Source organism: Gobio gobio, assembly GCF_949357685.1.
Source record: "Gobio gobio genome assembly, chromosome: 3".
Taxonomy (NCBI): Eukaryota; Metazoa; Chordata; class Actinopteri; order Cypriniformes; family Gobionidae; genus Gobio; species Gobio gobio.
The window spans coordinates 11,613,738-11,633,773 of record NC_137099.1 but is presented as its reverse complement, the minus strand read 5'-3'; the positions used below and the strand labels follow the sequence as shown (position 1 = coordinate 11,633,773).

The following is a 20,036-nucleotide window of genomic DNA, read 5'->3' as shown; positions in this document are numbered from 1 at the left end:
TCCTGCACCGCATACACACCGCAACACGCACCGCATACGCACTGCAGACGGAGTATGTATGAAACGGGCGTGAAACGGGCGTAACCCCTGTTATGGGCACGGAAATACATTCTTAATCTAGTTGCGAAATAATAATTCAATGATTTGAACTATTTACAAATAATATTTGCATTAAAATATGTACACATTTAGGTATATTTATCCATAATAGGCCTATTTAAAAAAAAAACGTAATGGTTATTTTACTATTTATTTTACACACATTATTCACGCAAATGCATATTCTCAATTCAAAACGTCCTTGTCCCCCTCAGTGTGGTAGCCATAGGCTACATGTAAACAAATTCCTTTTCCCTAATAAATTTCCCTTACACTTGTCAATAGCCTACCACATATACACCTTTTTTTATTTTATTTTTTTAATGTAGCCTATTGAAATTGAACAATGAAACAGTAGCCTACTTCAGAGGATGAAACGAAACTATTTTGATTCCCAGGAAATGAATCTTAGCAACGTATAAAACCGCTCTAGGATTCACTTTACCGGCAAAGAAACAGCATCACTCTGAGACGATTGGAGGAGTGCGCGAATAGACCGCGCCTGACATCGCCGTGAAGCATTTATCTTTGTTATTTTGACATTTCTGACGTTGTTTAAGGATGGAGAAAATGAGTTACACGTTCAGCCAGCAATACGAGGAAAAAATCCGCCCTTGCATCGACACTATCGACAATTTACGGTCTTTAGGAGTCGAGAAGGACCTGGCGTTGCCTGCCATCGCCGTCATCGGAGACCAAAGCTCAGGAAAGAGTTCTGTTCTGGAAGCGCTGTCAGGAGTCGCGTTACCCAGGGGAAGTGGTAAGGACAACATATACAATTAAAATATTAAATATAGCCTTCGTATATAAAATTAAAATGGAAATATATAATGTGGGTATGTAGGCTACTTTTATGTGATTAACTACAGTCTTGCCAACGAATATGGCCAAGTGATGGTAATTATAATTTACATGTAAGGATCTTTGAAGAACATCCATAATAAAACTTTCTGGCCTTCACTATTCTGTACAGGAATTGTTACACGATGCCCACTTGAGATCAAGATGATAAGAACTAAAGGCGAGGACAAATGGCATGGAAAAATCAGTTACGATAACCATGAGGAAGACATTGATGAACCAGCAGAAGTGGAGAAAAAGATTCGGGAAGGTAGAAGATGCTTGCTTGAATGTATTCAGAGGTCTCTCTAAGTCAACATTTCAACAATATCTAATTATGTTTGTAGCCCAGAATAAGATGGCTGGAGTAGGCGTTGGTATTAGTGATGAACTCATCAGTCTGAAAATCACCTCTGCCAATGTTCCTGACCTCACACTCATTGACCTCCCTGGGATTGCACGAGTGGCTGTCAAGGGTCAACCTGAAAATATTGGAGATCAGGTAAATTTAACGTTCTCATGATGTTCTTTTTAGTTTATGCCTTTTTTACATTCACTATATTTTTCATATGATGTTTTGTTGGAAAGACCATTGTCTGTTTGGTCTGTTTAAAGACACAGGGACATTAATCAAATGCCTTTCTTCTAGATTAAGAGACTGATCAAGAAGTTTGTTTCAAAGCAAGAAACAATCAACCTGGTTGTGGTGCCTTGCAACGTTGACATCGCGACCACAGAAGCATTGCAGATGGCCCAGGGGGAGGACCCTGAGGGAGAAAGGACTTTAGGTGTGCATTACACATTGCATTTCAATGCTAAATCAAACTGAATTGGACTCTGTATAACTATCGTTTGTCTACTACAGGCATCTTAACGAAGCCTGACCTGGTGGATAAGGGCACTGAAGGGACAGTGGTAGACATTGTGCACAATGAGGTCGTTCACCTTACTAAAGGCTACATGATTGTAAGGTGCAGGGGACAAAAAGAGATTATAGATCAGGTCACTCTTAATGAGGCCACAGTAACAGAGACTGCCTTCTTCAAAGACCACCCTCATTTCAGGTGGGTGATGAATGGTCACAACATTTAGTTATTTACTGAGATTTCAACTTTTCTTGGTGAATCACCTGCAGTATGCCCACGAAGTGCACATGCAGATTAGTACCTGTTATTTAGGATTTTTGTAAATCAGGGCTGTTCAGTTACAGGTCACTTGATGCATTTGTGTGTGTGGTTTTTTTTTACCCAGCAAACTCTATGAAGAAGGTTTTGCTACTATTCCTAAGTTGGCTGAGAAACTAACAATTGAGTTAGTTCATCACATTCAGGTGAAATAATATGTATTAACAAAATAGGTCTAGAGACTTATAGACTCATAAACATACTCATACTCAAAATAGACTCATAAACATAGCTCATTTTCATAATTGCTGTGTAGAGATCCCTGCCTCGGTTAGAAGAGCAAATCGAGACGAAGCTCGCAGAAACACAGAAGGAACTGGAGGCCTATGGCAACGGACCCCCGTCAGACCCTGCAGAAAGACTGAACTTTCTCATCGATGTGAGTACAGCCTTGAAATCTACACAGCTACTATATCAAAGTGTAAATATTAAGGCATATTAATATCAGTGAGTAACAAAGTTCTTTAACATTTTATCACTGAATTTAGAAAGTTACATCTTTCACACATGACACCCTCAATCTGACCACTGGGGAAGAGGTCAAATGTGGATCAGATCTACTGATTTTTCCAGAACTTCGTGTAGAATTTGCTAAATGGAATCACTTCTTGGATAATTCAGGATATTCCTGTGAGTGAAGTATATATGTACTGTTGCTTTTGTTGTTGTTTGTTTAAAAATACTTGAACCATATTCACATCTGTTTTATCCCTCTTTATCAGTTTCAATCAGTAAATTACCAACCTAAAGTGCTAACTTAATCTAAGTAACTTTTTACTAAAAGACTCTTTAAGATAAGACTTCTGTGGCAATGTAAATATAAGAGTGCCTTCTGACATTGTTCCTGACATTAATCCTTTGCAGTCAACAGGAAGATTGAGAATGAAGTTGATAACTATGAAGCCAAGTATCGGGGAAGAGAGCTTCCAGGATTCATCAATTACAAGACCTTTGAGGGACTTGTTAGGGATCAGATCAAGCTGATGGAGGAACCTGCCTTAAAGACACTGAAGACCATCTCTGGTTTGTGTTGTGCTGTATATTTCAAATCCCACCCACTTTGTTTATGCATATTTAAATTAAAATTTTTTTTTACTTATGTGTTGAATATTTTCGTATGGATCTTACATTTACATTTAGCAGATGCTTTTATCCAAAGTGACATGCAAATGAGTGCAATAGAAGCAACTAGAACAGTCAAGGGCAACAATATGAAAGTGCTGTAACAAGTCTCAGTTAATCTAGCACAGAACACATAGGACAGTTTTTTTTCTTTTCTTAAATAGACAAACAGAAAAAGAATAGAGAGATAAGTGCTATTCTTGATTGGTCAGGTGCTGCTGGAAAATATGTGTCTTTAGATGTTTTTTGAAAATGAAATGAAAATCTTGCTTTGTGCACAGGCCGTTTGTCATTCTAAAACTGGTGGAATCTTAGAATTGCCATGAAAACCACAAACCAGGATGCGTAAATCCATTTGTACCACAACTTTCCAGTTCATCCAATACAGTTTAAGTTCACAGTGAAAGGCGACCGATTAATTCAACATTATGTTCTTGAGTAAGGCATGTAACCTTAAGTTGCTACAGGTAGATTTACAAAAAACAAAAATCCTTGCTTTGGATAAAGGTGGCTTAGCTCAGTGCAGTTTCTCCTGACACATGGATTCACTGGACAATCAAGCCTGCGAGCTAAAAGTTTGGTGAAGAAGCTATATTAACAGTTAAATTGTGTTTGTGTTTATATAGATGTGGTTAGAAGGAAGTTCATCCAACTGGCCCAGTCTAGCTTCATTGGATTCCCTAATCTTCTGAAAATAGCAAAGGTACTTTTTTTGAAAGCCAATGTTTTTGTCAATACACAAAAAAATACGTTTTCAGTAAAAAAATGTTTAATACTGTCTAAGACTAAGATCGAAGCCATCAAGCTGGATAAAGAATCCCTGGCAGAATCCATGCTGAGGACCCAGTTCAAGATGGAGCTCATTGTTTACAGTCAAGATGGCACATACAGCGAGAGCCTGCGGCATGCAAAGGAAAAGGAAAAGCTGGAAGACGACGAATACAACGAAGACGACGAAGACACTACTGAAAGTTTTAATTGCATAGGGATTAGCACAGGCAGTCATGCCACCTTGCGCGAGATGAGTTTGCACCTTAAGTCCTACTACTCGGTAAGCGTGCCAAGCTTTCTGTGCCATCAGAGGTAGCTCAAATTGTAATATATATCTGAGATGCTGTCTTATCTATCTTAACAGATTGCAAGCAAGCGTCTGGCTGACCAGATCCCAATGGTGATCCGCTACATGTTGCTCCAGGAAGCAGCTATTGAGCTGCAAAGGAGCATGTTGCAGTTGCTGCAAGATAAAGACGGTGTGGACAACCTGCTTAAAGAGGACTTTGACATTGGCCTAAAGCGTGAGAGCTTACTGAGCCGCCAGAAACGTCTGATGAAAGCACGCAGCCTCTTGGTTAGCTTTTAGGATTCACTTCATAATATAGTTGATTGCAATCATATGCTGGTAGTGAAGAACATGAGCAGCGTTAGCAGCAAAGAATGTAAAAATGGAGAAATAGAAATTGAGCACTTTATAAAGAAACAGAGGCTGCCCCCCCCCCCCCCCCCGTTTCAATCTTTTAATAATATAAATATTGGTGAAGCTACTTTTAGCCTCTGAAGTGCCTCTTTATGCAAAACTTTTGTTACTATTGTTCAATGTCAATAAAGTTGTGTACTACGTTTGGGTCATGCAGGACGTTGTAGTGTCATATCGGAGTATCTATTGGTGAAGCGTCAGAACTTTTATTTCCAAAAAAACGAAACTTCATGGCACCTCAAAATTCCAGAATTATAGTTTAATGTAATTGTTGATTTACAGAAGACTTGTCGATCTATTACAAACAAAATGTCAGAAACTGTATAAAGTTCTTGTAGTCTATTGATAAATTCTTAAGCAGGAATATTGCAACAGATATTCTTTCAAATACTATTATTCTTCCTATTAAATAGGAGTTCTGGGGTTTAAAGTGGTTGTCCACTGTCTTTATTATCTTTATTAAAACAAGTTCACCCAAAAATTAAAAGTCACAGAAGAAAACTTCATGCAGGTTTGGAACAAAATGAGGATGAGTAAATGACAAATACCACACTGATTATAACATATAGAAAAAAAGATCCTTCGGATCCTTAGAGTGACCAAATATCTTTAATTTATTAGTGATTTATAAACTACAGAGACTTAAACCATCCTAAATTACTGGACCAATACATTCCTTCTCTGGAGAACAACTATATATAGGCAAATGATAATGGGTGCGGCAAATACCATTGTACAGCAATACATATTATGCTAATTTTCTCTGCTGTAGTTCGCACCTTACACGGGAAGGCATTTTTAACCACAGCATGGGCTTGGAGAACCAGCTAATGTATAAAGTCACAATCAAATGAGGTCACAATAATGTATCTTCAACACACTAGATGTAATGGGAAATATCTAACACAGAATAAATATTTTAAAAGCTCATTTATAACAGTACTTACAACATCAATGTCTCTGAAAATGTGTTCTGGTCAATGAACACTGGTCAAACTGCCAGTGATAATAACAGTCCTTCAAGGCTTGAGCAGAGCTCTGTGTATTAGCCTACTTGTACTTGCGTCTTATTGGTTTTCAGAAGAATGGTCCAAAAGAAAGCACAAAATGAATTGAATCAAGTTTTAGTAAACAAACAGCATAAACTGCTTTAACCGATTCACGAAAACATATTTTGAAATTATTGACAGTTGAATTCCTGTCCTTTTTCACCAATTTTACACAAAATGATGTAACCTGTGCGATGAAAGAAGTGCACTTGCCAAAATGAGCTAGCGTAAATAAAATAATTTCAGCTGTTCTAGGACTTCCAATAGTACAAATGACAGGCTGGTTAATGCATTTTCTTTTCACAGGTCACAACACATACATAATACAGCATGTAGCTCTTTGTGTTAAAACTAAAGATTACTTATTGTGGGATGGGGGATTGAACTGTCATTGTCAGAAGACCTGCTATTCAGAAAGTGCTGCTCTGTTCACCTAATCATCTCTGAAATCTGAATATGGATAAACACCCCCCTCTAGAGGATATTTCAGATATCATAGAAATCAGTTTGAACTGGAACTAAGCATTACAGGGACGTAGGTTCGAAACAACTATATTGTTTAGCAAAAGTTAAACAAAGCGCCCATCACTACTTTTAGATATTAATCTGCATATGTGATGGACATTGGTTATGTTCATCTTTGGTTGCTCCTTAAGTGGCATCTTGATTGGCTAGATGATGCATCATGACATCATTTATATAGATCAGTGCTATGGGCACAAGATGGCATGTTTACTTGGTGACGAATCAGGGTCTCCTCAAAATCGGTTCTCCATTAGGACCCCAAGTGATTCCATTTAAGTGGTGCTCACTGCAGAGTCAAATGACGTCCAGCTCCACCTCTCTGGTCATCTAACTGGTGGAGGGATAGAGTTATGGGTAGGGTTAGGGTGTGGTTGGATATTCTTCATCCATTAGGCCCAAATTACAGGTCAGGGGAGACAAAACGTTTTTTAAACGGAAACGGTGCTGCGTTGAACACCCTGTTCTGATGAAGCAAGAGTTGCAAATATGGTAGCTGAGAAGGCCATTCTTTGTGTTCTTTTTGAAGAATTTTCAGATCCTGATCAAATCTGTATAAATACATGTTTAATACTGCAAAATACGCTCAATGTTACAGTCACTGCCCTTGTCGTCCAGAATAAAAGAGAACATCCACATGCCAATTGAATAAACTTTCTTATCTCCTGTTATTTAATTAACTAACAGTTTATCAAGTGAAAAAAAGTTCAATTTGTTTTATAATGCACATAGGCCTACATATTATACATTTATTGTTTGAATGTATAATCATTAACTAATAGTTGATGGAGACCCAATTTCGAGGGAGGACCCGATTCGTCATGACACCGGATGATGTTTTTAAAATTAAAGAGAAGATGGTGGTCTATTAGAAACATGTTTATTTTGTGTACTATGCAGTCTGTAATTAAGCGAGATATAAAAGAGATTTTCTTTCATTCTTCTGTTAAATCTGCGGTTCAGGATCAGTGTATATAGTAATGTTTATTTGGTAACACAGTACTATTGTTGTCTTTATCTAAAAAGATGCAAAGAGATGCATGTATAACCTACATGGTGGAAATATTAACCCTTATGCATGGGTACGTTTTCATCCACTATGGGGTGTTTTTGAGTCTTAATTTGGCCATAACTTTCTCTGTGTTCCAGCAAATGGAATGATTTTTGGTGACAAATATTATTTTTACACATATTTTGGGAAAATGCTTTGAAAATTTTTGCAAACGCAACGATACACTGTGGGCAAATTCACTACCCTTCGTTACCCTCGTGGCTGAAAACAGCCACTAAATTAAACTGCTGTAAAAATGTATCAAATATATATATATATATATATTTTATTGTTTTGCATTAATCTATTAATCAACCTCAGTCCTGATCCAAACTACTAAATGTTTTTTAAATCAGGATTTTAACTCTTTAATTGCCAATTTCATAAATTATGTCACTGATTTGGGGAAAAATAAAACACAAAATGACTTATTTTCAATATAAAATGTAATTGTTGACTGGATTTTTTTTCCCTTTTATCACAGTCTTGGACATGTCAAAGATCAGAAACAACATTGGCTTTGATGCATTGTTAGTTTTTGTGCAGCATTAGATATTAAATTTTTCTCCCTCATTTACTCCTCGTGGCTGTTTTTGCCCCATTGACTTCCATTATAACCACATTTTTTGATTGCAAAGCCATGACCATATATACTCATGCATTTTTGATTGTTGATGGTTTTCCCTGATGAAAAGAGGTACAATTTGTATTTTTTACAGTTGATAAGCAGGTGGCACCATTAACCCTTTAGAAAAGACAGTGAAAAGAAAAACAAAAAAGCTTAGTTTCTGGCTTTTCTATAGACTTTTATAGAGTATAACAGCATATTACTGTGAGTGTGTGTGTGTGTGTGGGGGGGGGGGGGGGTACTTTGTACACACACACTGAGAAAATCAAAATATGCACCTCAGCCCTCAGAACTACATGGAGTAAGCAAAAACAAAGTAAGTGTATTTATGCACCTGCTGCACAAGGGTTTAATGGAGCAAGATAGGTGAAAATAAGTAAAAGTGATGGGAGGGCCGAAGTTATGACGTCACTTTGTAGGCCAACCCGGAAGTTAGCGGCGCATGGGTTCCCTCGATCGAAAGGCCATGCATTTTCCCCATAGAATTTTGGAAAATAGCAAAAAATAAGATCTGTGTTCAACAAAGAGTTATGACCCTTACACGTTTTGTCTATCAAGATAATCTTACAAATTAATCCAAAATGTATAAATTTTGAAGCCTAAATAAAGCCGTCAGATATAAAATGCTAACGGTAGGCTATAAACGGACTACAGCACACCATGGTCGCGGATCAACGTCATCATCAAGCTTCCTCAAACTTTATTTAAAAGCACGCTCGCTCATTATGATCTGCGCTGTGTATGAACACTTATCCACTTTTTCATGAGAAATATTGCCCATTCGTTTTTTCCAAAAATGTTAGAAACTAATTTTGTTTATGCGTGCCTCTCTGAGATTTATCTTTTGTTAATGTTTTTTCAGACAATATGATTATCACTGTGATAACATTAAATGACATGAAACACAACCCAGTCCCTTTTTGTTAAATGCAAGTTTATGTATGATCAATAACACAAAAGTATAAGTAAAAGGTATAATAAGCTATACATTAAATAAAGCAAACAATTCAGTCAAACATTCAGTCAGTGCTAGTCGGCTAACGTTACAACTGCAACGTACAGTTATAGCCTAAAAATAAACAAGTAATGAAACTTCACTTTGCCCTCAGCCTAAACGATTTGCCAGGGAACAAATTATAGATCCATGAGAGCAAATATGGGCCGTTAAATCTCCACAAGACTAATTATAGCTGGAGACGCCACAGAGACATCAGAGCCAGCGGCAGACGGCAGAAGGACTAGCCGAGGAAAGTCTACTCTCGCCGGGTAAACAAGCGCGGAGCGCCGCTGACCCACTGGAGCTCACAACTCCGATAACACCAGATAAAATGTTAAAATAGGCACTCTTCTTATAAATAAACCACAGATTTGAGCTTTAAACAACTACATTATCGACTGAAAAAGTCTTAAAACTACGTTTTGTCACACATTAACAGTAGATTTTAACACAAAAAGACGTGTAAATCAGTCAGTCATTTCTCAACGAGACGAGCCGCTGACAGAAGCTCCTCCTATGAGGCGAATTCGCGTCTGTTGTGCAGTGAATGTCACGCGCGAATGAAGCGAGTAAACTCAAAATGTTCAAGCATCCAACTTCGCACGAATAGCGCGATTTATTCACGCCACATAAGTTCTTCATATGTGAGGCTGAAACGCGGGCTAGTGAAAGATTTCCTGTTTGTCACGATGACGTTTAAAGTCCCCGCCAAAGGATGTAGTCCCTTTTAGCAACTTGTTAGCAACCACCGTTTTTAAGACACAATAAAGTTTAAAAAAATTAAACCTTATTTCAGGCGATTTAGGGTTCAAACCAACACATACTTACCATTGCAAATATTTGCTGTTGCAGCTTTCGGTCTTCTCCGTTTACTTCTCAACTAACAAGAAAGGGCTGACTGAGTCCGAAAGGCCCTTCTGGTCTTTTCAGGTAAAAGAAAGAAATAAATAGCATTAAATTCAGGAAAAAGTACTATTTACATTACAATATTTGGATTTTACATTTAAAGGTTGGGGGCAATTTTTTATTTTTTTTGTAAAGCATAACGAAACAGAACAGTGAACGGAAAACTAGGTCTAATTCTAGTTGGGAAATAATCATTTTGGGACTATTTGCAAATAATATTTGCATTAATTTCTTCTGTCCTTCGGATGAGACGTTAAACCGAGGTCCTGACTCTCTGTGGTCATTAAAAATCCCAGGATGTCCTTTGATAAAGAGTAGGGGTGTAACCCCGGCATCCTGGCCAAATTTGCCCATTGGCCCCTGTCCATCATGGCCTCCTATTCATCCCCATATATATGATTGCCTTCATCACTCTGTCTCCTCTCCACCAATAAGCTGGTGTGTGTGGTGGGTGTTCTGGCACAATATGGCTGCGGTCGCATCATCCAGGTGGATGCTGCACATTGGTGGTGGTTGAGGAGATTCCCCCCTTCTATGTAATGCGTTTTGAGTGCCTAGCTATATAAAGCGCTATATAAATGTAACAAATTAATTAATTAATTTGCGTCAAATATCGTTAGTCTCGAGATTCTTCCCGTTAGTGAATGAGTACATAAATCCGCTGCTATTACTTAAGTTGTCTTTGTAAACCGTGTCAAAGGTTACAGGTTCTAATCCGCCCTCTTATAGATTTTTTCTTCATTAAAATCAATGTTCAATGATTGTATATTAAGAGGGGGGTGACACTTTGTGTGTATTTTGTTTTATGATTTCACCGGAAAGAATAGAGTATCTGCAAGATTGATGCACTCGTTTGTGTGAAGACTGTGCATGAGCCAAAAGAGAACGTAAACCCCGCCTACTTTGATTTGATTGGCCATCTCAATCATTTTGACACTGACGAGCGCCATTAGGCCTGAGGCAGACCAGACTAAAGGCCGCTACATACTCCACAAGAACAGAGAAAAAAGTTCTCGCTCCCAGGGCTGCGAGAACAAAATGATGTAATTTTGTTCTCGGAGCCCTGGTTTGGGAGTTCTCGCAGCTCGTTTTCGACACATCGTCTGAGCCGAATTTTTTTCTTGTGGGTGTCCGCGAACTATTGTGTGATTGGTCAAAATTTTAAAGTGAGCGGGGTTAATGCAGAGAAACGGAGATGTTCGGCACCTGCTTTTCTCGTGAAGTATGGAATGTCCTGGCCAAAACGAACTTTGTTCTTGTTCTTGCCACCTCGAGAAAACGAACACATTTCTTTGTTCTTGCAGAGTATGTTACAAGCTTAAAGCTTGGTACATACTCTGCAAGAACAAAGAAATGTGTTAGTTCTGGCCAGTACATTCCATACTTCACGAGAAAAGCAGATGCCGAACATCTCCGTTTCTCGGCATTAACCCCGCCCACTTTAAAATTCTGACCAATCACACAATAGTTCTCAGACACCCACAAGAAAAAAGTTCTGCTCAGACAATAGGCTTGTTCGACTGCACCCAGCGATGCGCAGACCCAACGGCGGCTGACTTGAAGCAGTGCATGCCGGTCAGAAATTTTGTCCGACTTGAGGCAGCGCCGACGGCAGGTGACAGTGACGTATGCCAACAAAGTGCGATTCGAGAGCAGTCGGCTAAATGCCCAGGATTACTTCGGCCCCAGTCCGCGCGCAGCCCAAATTTCGAGACCACAGTCCGCATGCAACAGCCACTGCACGAGGCTGCACGGACTCTGATGACGACACAGCTGTTCCACGATTGCCCGGATTCACCGCATGACAGTGATCACATGTGTTTCATGTTTATTCTAAAACCTTCAGCTCCACTAATGCGCACAAAATCAGTTTTTTATAACAGTAAAACCTCCTTTCATGTAGTCGTGATGTTATATTGTCATGTTTATCAAAATGAAACTGATTAATAGGGGGCACTATAGATTTCGTGTTCTAGTTTGTGATCCCCTTTCTTTGAAAAGAAGTCAGTTACCAATTGTTTCCCCTCATTTTGTTTTCTCTCCTTCTCCTTCTTACTTGGCTTTTTTTGAGAATAGGCTTGTTTGAGATGCACCTCGCCTCGCCTGAAATTCAGCCGAGACTATAGGCGACTGCAGTGAGGGGTGGAGTGAAAAAAGTGCAGGCAAGACGGACAGTTCTCTCTTCTCGTAGTTGATCAGACACCTGCGAGATCAAAGGCGGATATCGCGGGATTCACACTCGTGCTCTTTGTTGCTGATAAACTGGATGTAATTTAAGTTGTTACTTTTATATGAAAATAAATATTGCAAGACACCCAAAGTTTTTTTTATTTATTTCCATTCGAAAGACGTGTTTATCAATCATTTTTACTTTAATTACATACATGTTTTTATATATGTTTTTATAAATATGACAACAATCACATAACCCACAGAGAGATCGCACTGTCTAAGAGTTTGGGAATATTCACACATAAAAACATGATATCAGAGTTTTAAAATCAAACATTTTAAAAAAGATAATTAAACCAATAAGCATTAAGCTGTGTCGTCAGCAAGTCGTTTCCCATCATGCTTTTGATCAGCGTAGTCAGTGGAGAGCAACTGCGCCCGACTGCAGAATCCGACACATCCGCCTTGCCATCGCGAGTGTTTTTTGAAACACGTCAGCATGACATCAGAGCAAGTCGGACCAGGTTCGGACACATTTCTAACCGGCATGCATCTCTGTGATCACCGGTGATCGGTTCTGCGCAGATTTTGCTCATCTCAAACAAGCCTAAAGACATTTCTACAGCAGAAGTATGCTCCACCGGATGCTCAACTAACTAGCATTAACAAAATGCGTGCAGATGGAGTAAACCATTTTGCGCATTAGCAAGGGGTCGGACCGTGAGACCTTAGTGTAGAAGAGGACTGGCTTCTTTGATTCAGAGAGTGTGAGGATCGTTAAGTAGAGCTCACAGCGGGTGATCGGTCAGAATCACGCAAGATTTTCTTCATTGGAAGTATTTATTGAATGCACAACTGCATGGCTGAATATGTACAGTGAGGAGTGGTTCTGAACAAATAAAAAAATAAAACAAACATAATTAGTTGGATGCAAATGAATGGTTCTCATGCAACAAACCTCTATTTGTATTAACTGCATCCTATTCTAATAATGTAACAGAAATAAATACAATTATATTTTAACATGGCCAAAACTAGCATTAAAGAATGAAAAGGGCTGTACTGTAGGTCTAAGCAGCTACAACTATAACAATGAGTAATTATGAACCATTCGCTATACAATGGCTCCATCTGCTGGTCATATAAATAACTGCATCAGGCCGCTCAGAGAGGTGTCACGTGACGACCAGCGTACATGCGGGAGGTGCGTGCCCTATAACCAATTAACTAGATTGAAGGCGAATATCACCGCAAACTATGCGCAGAGGGTGCTTAACTGGTATTCTACAATGTGTAACCAAAGAATAATGCCCGAGTGGCAACCTATACATTGATAGAAAGAAGTATCACGATACGAGGACTAACCGGGCAGGAAAGCCTGAGCTTACAGTTAGCAACACTAAACAGACAAAACACTACCAATCTATCCTTAGCAATGACAGTAAAAGATCAACAAAATACTGATTCTTACTTGTAAAGACGCACACAGAATAAAGCAGTTGTATCAAGGCGGGTTGCAAGTCCGTGCGGTTAATTTAAACTACTGGCAAAGTCTCGGACAGAATGCTACCAGCGTGCAGCGATCCTGAGTCACTTGTGATTGGCTAATAGTCCAGGTGAAGCGAGGCGTCTTCTAGTAGGAGGGAGAGAGAGTCACAGTAAAGTGTCTGATGCTTAGCGGCCACAAGGGGGCCTTTTTTACAGCCGCCCCCAGATTACTGAAGGGAATCTGCAGAAGAAGAAAAGGCGCCCACTCGTCCAGTAGTGGTCAGTCTGACAACTCTGGAAGCTGGATGAGTCGAGCCACAGGGCGGGTGTACGCCCGGTCTCCCACCTTCACTTCAGCAGATCGTACTTTACCGTCGAGGCCGGGGAAGACGCTGGTCACTGTACCCACTGGCCACAGTGAGCGAGGGAGCTGAGGGTCAATGATGAGGACCGTCTTGCCGATGTGCAGGTCTGGGTTTTCAGCATTCCACTTCTGTCGGGCCTGGAGGCTGGGCAGATAGAAACGGATAAAATGTTTCCAGAAGTGGTCAGCCAACAGCTGGCTATGGCGCCAACACCTACTGCTCAGGAGCTCGGAGTCAGGATACACCACCTGTGGGAGAGAGGCATCTGGCCGCCCAATGAGCAGTGAGTTGGGAGTTATTGGATCAGGGTCGGCAACATCCGCAGATGTGTAACCTAATGGTTTGGAGTTGAGAATCCCTTCAATCTCAACTAGTAGGGTTCTCAACACTTCATCTGTAACAAGCTGGGCTCCAAGGGTTACTTGCAGGGCTTGTTTTACTGAGCGTATCTCGCGCTCCCAGCAGCCGCCAAAGTGGGGGGCGTTAGGTGGATTAAACTTCCAGTCGATTTGCTGAGAGGCGAGTTGAGCTTTGATGTCTGGAGCAAGGTCAGCGAATGCTTCCCGGAGTTCTCGATTACCACCTCTGAAGTTAGTCCCCTGGTCTGAAATCAGCTCGAACGGCTTTCCTCTGCGGGCGATGAACCATCTCAGGGCCATGAGGAATGAGTCGGTATTCAAACTGGAGAGCAGGTCGATATGCACGGCTCGGGTGGTCATGCATTTAAAGATTATTCCCCAGCGCTTTTCACTCCTCCTTCCAATCGCCACAGAGTATGGCCCGAAGCAGTCTACTCCTGCTGAGTAAAATGCTGGCTTGAAAAGTCGGACTCTGGATGGAGGCAGGTCTGCCATTTTAGGGATTTGTGGCTTTCCACGCCATTTCTGACACTCTTGGCACTTGCGCTGAAAGCGGCGGATAGCCTCTCGCCCTCCTGGTAGCCAATACTTGCGGCGCATCTCTGCGAAGACCCTCTCTGGGCCTGAATGGTGCAGCTGATAATCATACTCTTGGATGAGCAGCTGCGTGACTGGGTGTTTGGCATCCAGCACCACCGGGTGAACAGTTTCCGGTTCCAGCTGATTACTATGGCGCAGACGTCCACCAACACGGATGAGCTTGTCACTGTGGTCGAACTCTGGTGCAAGCTTGAGAAGTCTGCTGCTTTTGGCGACTGGTTTCCCTGACTGCAGCTGGGCATAGTCAATAGGAAAACTGTCTTGTTGGACCTGTTGTAGCAGAGCCAGCTGGGCTTGGCTGTAGCTTGTGACGTTGCCTGAGGCCGCCCCATGTAGAGTCTTTGTTGTGGCAGTCAGGAGGTCTCTGAAGGACGAGAACTGCTTAGCGTCCGGGAGATGACTTGGCGCGGTAGTGGTGAGGCCGCAGAAATGAGGTTTCTTGAGCTCTTCACCCTGCTCTGCCTCTTTCTGGATCTGAGGACTTTGTGGCCATTTGTCGGGGGCACAACACAAGAAGGTTGGGCCCTGCCCACAGCGGCTGTCTGGTGTCAATGTGTCGAGAGGTTTGCCGCGTGTTATGTCGTCGGCAGGGTTCTGCGCAGAATCCACATACCGCCATGTATCGCCCTCAGTGAGATCCTGGATCTCTGCCACGCGTGTACCAACAAACACTTTGAATCGGCATGACTCCGACTGCAGCCACTGGAGCACGGTGGTAGAGTCCGACCAGAGCACCACCCGCTTGATGTGCAGTGTGAGTTCAGATTTGAGGATCTGAGCCATTTGTGCTCCGGTCAGAGCAGCGCATAACTCCAGGCGTGGGATTGACTGCTGCCTTTTTGGAGCAACTCTGGATCTTGCAGTGACGAAAGCTACTTGGACGACTCCATGAGGATTCTCGGTTCGGAGGTATGCCACAGAGCCATAGGCTCGCTCTGAGGCATCACAGAACACGTGGATCTCACGTTCACAGGTGGGAGAGTCTAACTCATGGCCAGTGTAACACCTCGGAAGTGCTATGCTCTGTAGATGAGGTAACTCGTCCTCCCACTCTCTCCATGCAGCTAGCAGGTGATCTGGCAGAGCAGGGTCGTCCCAGTCCCGCTTTTTGTCCCACAGGTGTTGGATGACAACTTTGGCTCTGGTGGTGTAAGGTACTAGAAAGCCAAGGGGGTCATATTGGCTTGCCACCACTTTATAGATGGAGCGCATAGTGACGACTTCTTCAGTGGCTAAAGCCTCTCGACACTTGAAGGACAGAGTGTCCTCTCGACAGTCCCACTGCAGGCCCAGGGCTGATTCTTCTTGGCCTGGGTGACCTTGGGCGATCCACTTTTCAGCACTAGCTGATCTTGCCTCAGCAGGGAGGTGACGGATGGTGTCTGGATGTGTACTGGCCCACTGGCGTAGCTCAAAGCCTCCCTCGGCAAGGAGAGTCTGCAGCTTGTCAATGATGGGCTTGGCATCTTCAACTGTAGGCACGCTTTGTAGACAGTTATCCACGTAGAAATGTCTTAACACAGAGTCTCTCACTGCATCAGCTGGCTGAGTATGGTCGGTGACGTGTTTCTGTAGGGCATATGTAGCACAGCAGGGGCTACAGGTAGTGCCGAAGGGAAGCACCTTCCACTGGTAGACTGTAGGTTGTTCATCACGCTTGAGCTCCCTCCAGAGGAAGCGGAGGAGAGGCTCATCCTCTGGAAGGAGCCTGACCTGGTGAAACATCCCCCGTATGTCACTGCTGAAGGCCACACAATGTTCTCTGAATCGCAGGAGAACTGAAAGGAGTGATGGACCTAGGGTTGGACCAGGGAGCAGGAGTTTGTTCAAGTCAGCGGCGCTGTACTGGAAAGAGCAATTAAAAACCACTCTGTGCTTGCCATTGTGCTCGACAATGTGGTGAGGGATGTACCAGCTGCTTGAGGTGTTCTCTGTGCCAGGGGGTAGTTGTGCTACATAACCAGCCTGTTCAAGTCTCTGGATCTCTGCGTTATAAACTTGGGCCATCTCAGGGTTCTTCGCCAGCCGCCTTTCCGTGTTCCGAAGCTGAGGAAGTACTGCCTCCTTTGGTGCGCAGAGCTGGGGAAAGTTCTTCACGCGGAGGAGAGGAGTAGCATAGCGGTGGACACCATTAACCTGTACTCGCACCGTCTGTTTATCCAAGCATTCAATGGCCTCCTTGTCCTGCCGTGACCTCGTACTGGCCTTTTCGCTGCGCCATGGAAGGACGTCCAGCTGCCACAGCCTCTCAACATGCTGGTAGATGTCAGCCGGAGGTGCCCCAAAGGTGGTGAAAAGACAGCGTTGTTCGATTAGGTACTGCTTTAGATTATTGGTTGGACCTTGCAGCGTCCATCCGAGACGGGTGCGGACAGCAACCGGTGCACCAGGGGGACCAAAGATGACTGGCTCAACTGGAGTCACCAAATGAGGGTGGTCTGAGCCAATGAGCAGTAGTGGGACAATGTCCTTGAATGAAGGGATAGAAAGTTTCTTCAAATGTCTGTATTTACTCTGCAGTGCTTTGAAGGGATACGTGTGCTGGCCTAGCCCGAGCTTGGGTGCGGTAAAGGCTCCTTGGATGTTGTATACCATGGCTGGAGAACAGGCTGGAGAAATGCTAAATGAAACAGCCGCCCCATGAAGCGTCTGCAGCTCCTGTCTAACTGTACGCAGGGGCAAGTCCTCGGGCTGGCCTTCAAGTCCCAGTTGTTGGACAGCCGGTTGGAGGAGCAGGGTGCGCTCGGAGCCGTCGTCTAGCACAGCGTATGTCTCTAGAGTTTGGTCACCATGGCGGAGGATAACTTTACTGACCTTGAGAAGCACACGATGGCCCTGCGGTGGCTTGCCAATGTATAACACTTGGTCTGCACTTGGTATGGACAAAGGTTTGCTTTCACTAGACTTCACCTGGTCAGGCCTTCTCTCGCTGACATCGTGCAGAGCAAGCAGGTGTCTGCTGTTGCATGTTTTACAACACATCTTCAGATCACATTCAGCTGATCTGTGTTCTCGGCCGCATCGCCAACATCGGTTGTTGTCCTGAATCCAGTTACGTTTCTGGGTGGCGCTGAGCAGTTTGAAATTTGCGCAATTATTCAGAGTGTGCTTGTAGTTCTCACAGAATGGGCAGAACTTCTTTGCATCTAGAATGGTTGGAGGGGTGAATTTGGCCGACTCCCTAATCGATTTAGGTTCAGCCCCCAGCATGAGGACTGAGGCCTTAGGTGACGACTTGACAGTACTCCTGATATCTTTGGGCTTAGATCCAGTGTCCTTTCTCAAGCGATACTGTGCTATATCCTCCTGGATCTGGAGCTCGTATTCCAACCAATCTGCCAGGTCCAGAAGAGTGGGGATAGGAATACGGAGCGGGTGGATGTAGCGCCTGAAACTGGACCTCAGGTCGTGCGGTAGCTTGCCCAGTAGACGGGTGACATGAGAACCACAGTCCAGCTCAACTTGCCCCTTTAAACCGAGCTGCTCCAACATGCTCACCAGTGATCTGACGTTCAGGGCGAACAACCTAAATGACTTGATGTCTCCACTCTGAATGTTGGGGCCGTCCATCAATTCAGCAATACGCTGAAGGGCGAGTTGGTGTGGTTGCCCGTACTGCTGGTTTAAAGCTGCCATAGTGTCAGTGAAGGGGTAGTCTGAATTGCTATAGGAATCTGCCACCAACAATGCTTCCTCCAGCTTCAGATGATCCACTAATATCTGGAACTTGAAACGTTCAGTGGCATCCCTTGGAAGGAGATTGTCTAGGGCAATACGGAGTCTTGCAAAGTCTCTTGGGTTAGGACGGTTGAAGTTTGGGATTGTAGGAGTGGGCCCTCTGTAGGTTCTTTCCTGTCCACCAGGGGGAGTCACTGAGCGTCGGCGTCTGGGCTCGTGCCGAGGTGAAGGGGGTCTACGTCTCTCACGCTGGTCTGGAGAGTAGCTGTAACGGTGTGCAGGAGAGTAGTCACCTCGGCATGATGGTTCTCTGTATTCTCTGGAGGAATAACAAGAGTCTCTGTAGCTGGCGTAGCGCTCAGGTGAGCGGCGGTGGCTGCACTGCTCATAATTATAATGAGAACTGTAGCGCCCTTCTCTGGACTCATCGCTTCGTCGCGAGGCCTGGTGCTTGGTGCGTATTGGATCGGGAGAGCGCTTAGGTGAAGGAGAGTCATACCTGGTTGATTCCCTGTAGTCCTTTGTCTCTCTACTGTGGCCATGACGCCTGTCAGAGGACCGTTGTGGTGGTGTCTCCCTGTCCCGGAAGTAGACTGATTTATACTGGGTTGAAGCACCTCCATAATCCAGCCCTTCTCGGCAAAGTCTATCTCTGGCAGCTACAGTACGTAGCTCTGAACGGGACTTGCTGGGCTCCGCTCTGGCTTTGAGCTGTTCGTTCTGTAATTTTAATTCCTTCATTGATGCCAGAAGATCTTCCCTTTCTCGCTCTAGTAAGCGGCACTCCCTTCTCCACTCATCTGCAGAAGATTCCCCTTTATCAGTGACTGACCATCGCACTGGGCTGTGGTGCAGCTGACCTTCTGGGGTTGCAGAGCGTGAATCAGATCTACTGTGGTCCTCTTCGTCTAGCCGCTCTCTGGACGGTGACTCAGAAGGCTTCTTGGTTTGAGATCTGGTCGGGAGATCAGATAAGTCATAATCTTGCAAGTAGTTAGGGAGGGACCGCTGCCTCCTGCATCGAGCACTAGACTCTTTATCCGAGGTGGTAGACATCTTGCTCCGCTGCAGGCTCTGGCTCCAAGGACCACTTTTGTAGAAGAGGACTGGCTTCTTTGATTCAGAGAGTGTGAGGATCGTTAAGTAGAGCTCACAGCGGGTGATCGGTCAGAATCACGCAAGATTTTCTTCATTGGAAGTATTTATTGAATGCACAACTGCATGGCTGAATATGTACAGTGAGGAGTGGTTCTGAACAAATAAAAAAATAAAACAAACATAATTAGTTGGATGCAAATGAATGGTTCTCATGCAACAAACCTCTATTTGTATTAACTGCATCCTATTCTAATAATGTAACAGAAATAAATACAATTATATTTTAACATGGCCAAAACTAGCATTAAAGAATGAAAAGGGCTGTACTGTAGGTCTAAGCAGCTACAACTATAACAATGAGTAATTATGAACCATTCGCTATACAATGGCTCCATCTGCTGGTC

General features: G+C 43.1%; 1 protein-coding gene across 1 annotated transcript; it reads left to right on the top strand.

The window, feature by feature from the left end:
* The first annotated feature begins 496 nt into the window (after positions 1-496).
* On the top strand, positions 497-4,874 carry LOC307123459 (interferon-induced GTP-binding protein MxB-like). The gene is made up of 12 exons (XM_079811990.1): positions 497-859; positions 1,073-1,210; positions 1,287-1,441; positions 1,589-1,727; positions 1,805-2,003; positions 2,191-2,269; positions 2,380-2,502; positions 2,612-2,753; positions 2,988-3,146; positions 3,872-3,948; positions 4,030-4,296; positions 4,381-4,874. Exons 1-12 carry the CDS (start codon positions 661-663, stop codon positions 4,603-4,605), a joined length of 1,902 nt encoding a protein of 633 aa, XP_079668116.1. The 5' UTR covers positions 497-660; the 3' UTR covers positions 4,606-4,874.
* The last annotated feature ends 15,162 nt before the right edge of the window (positions 4,875-20,036 follow it).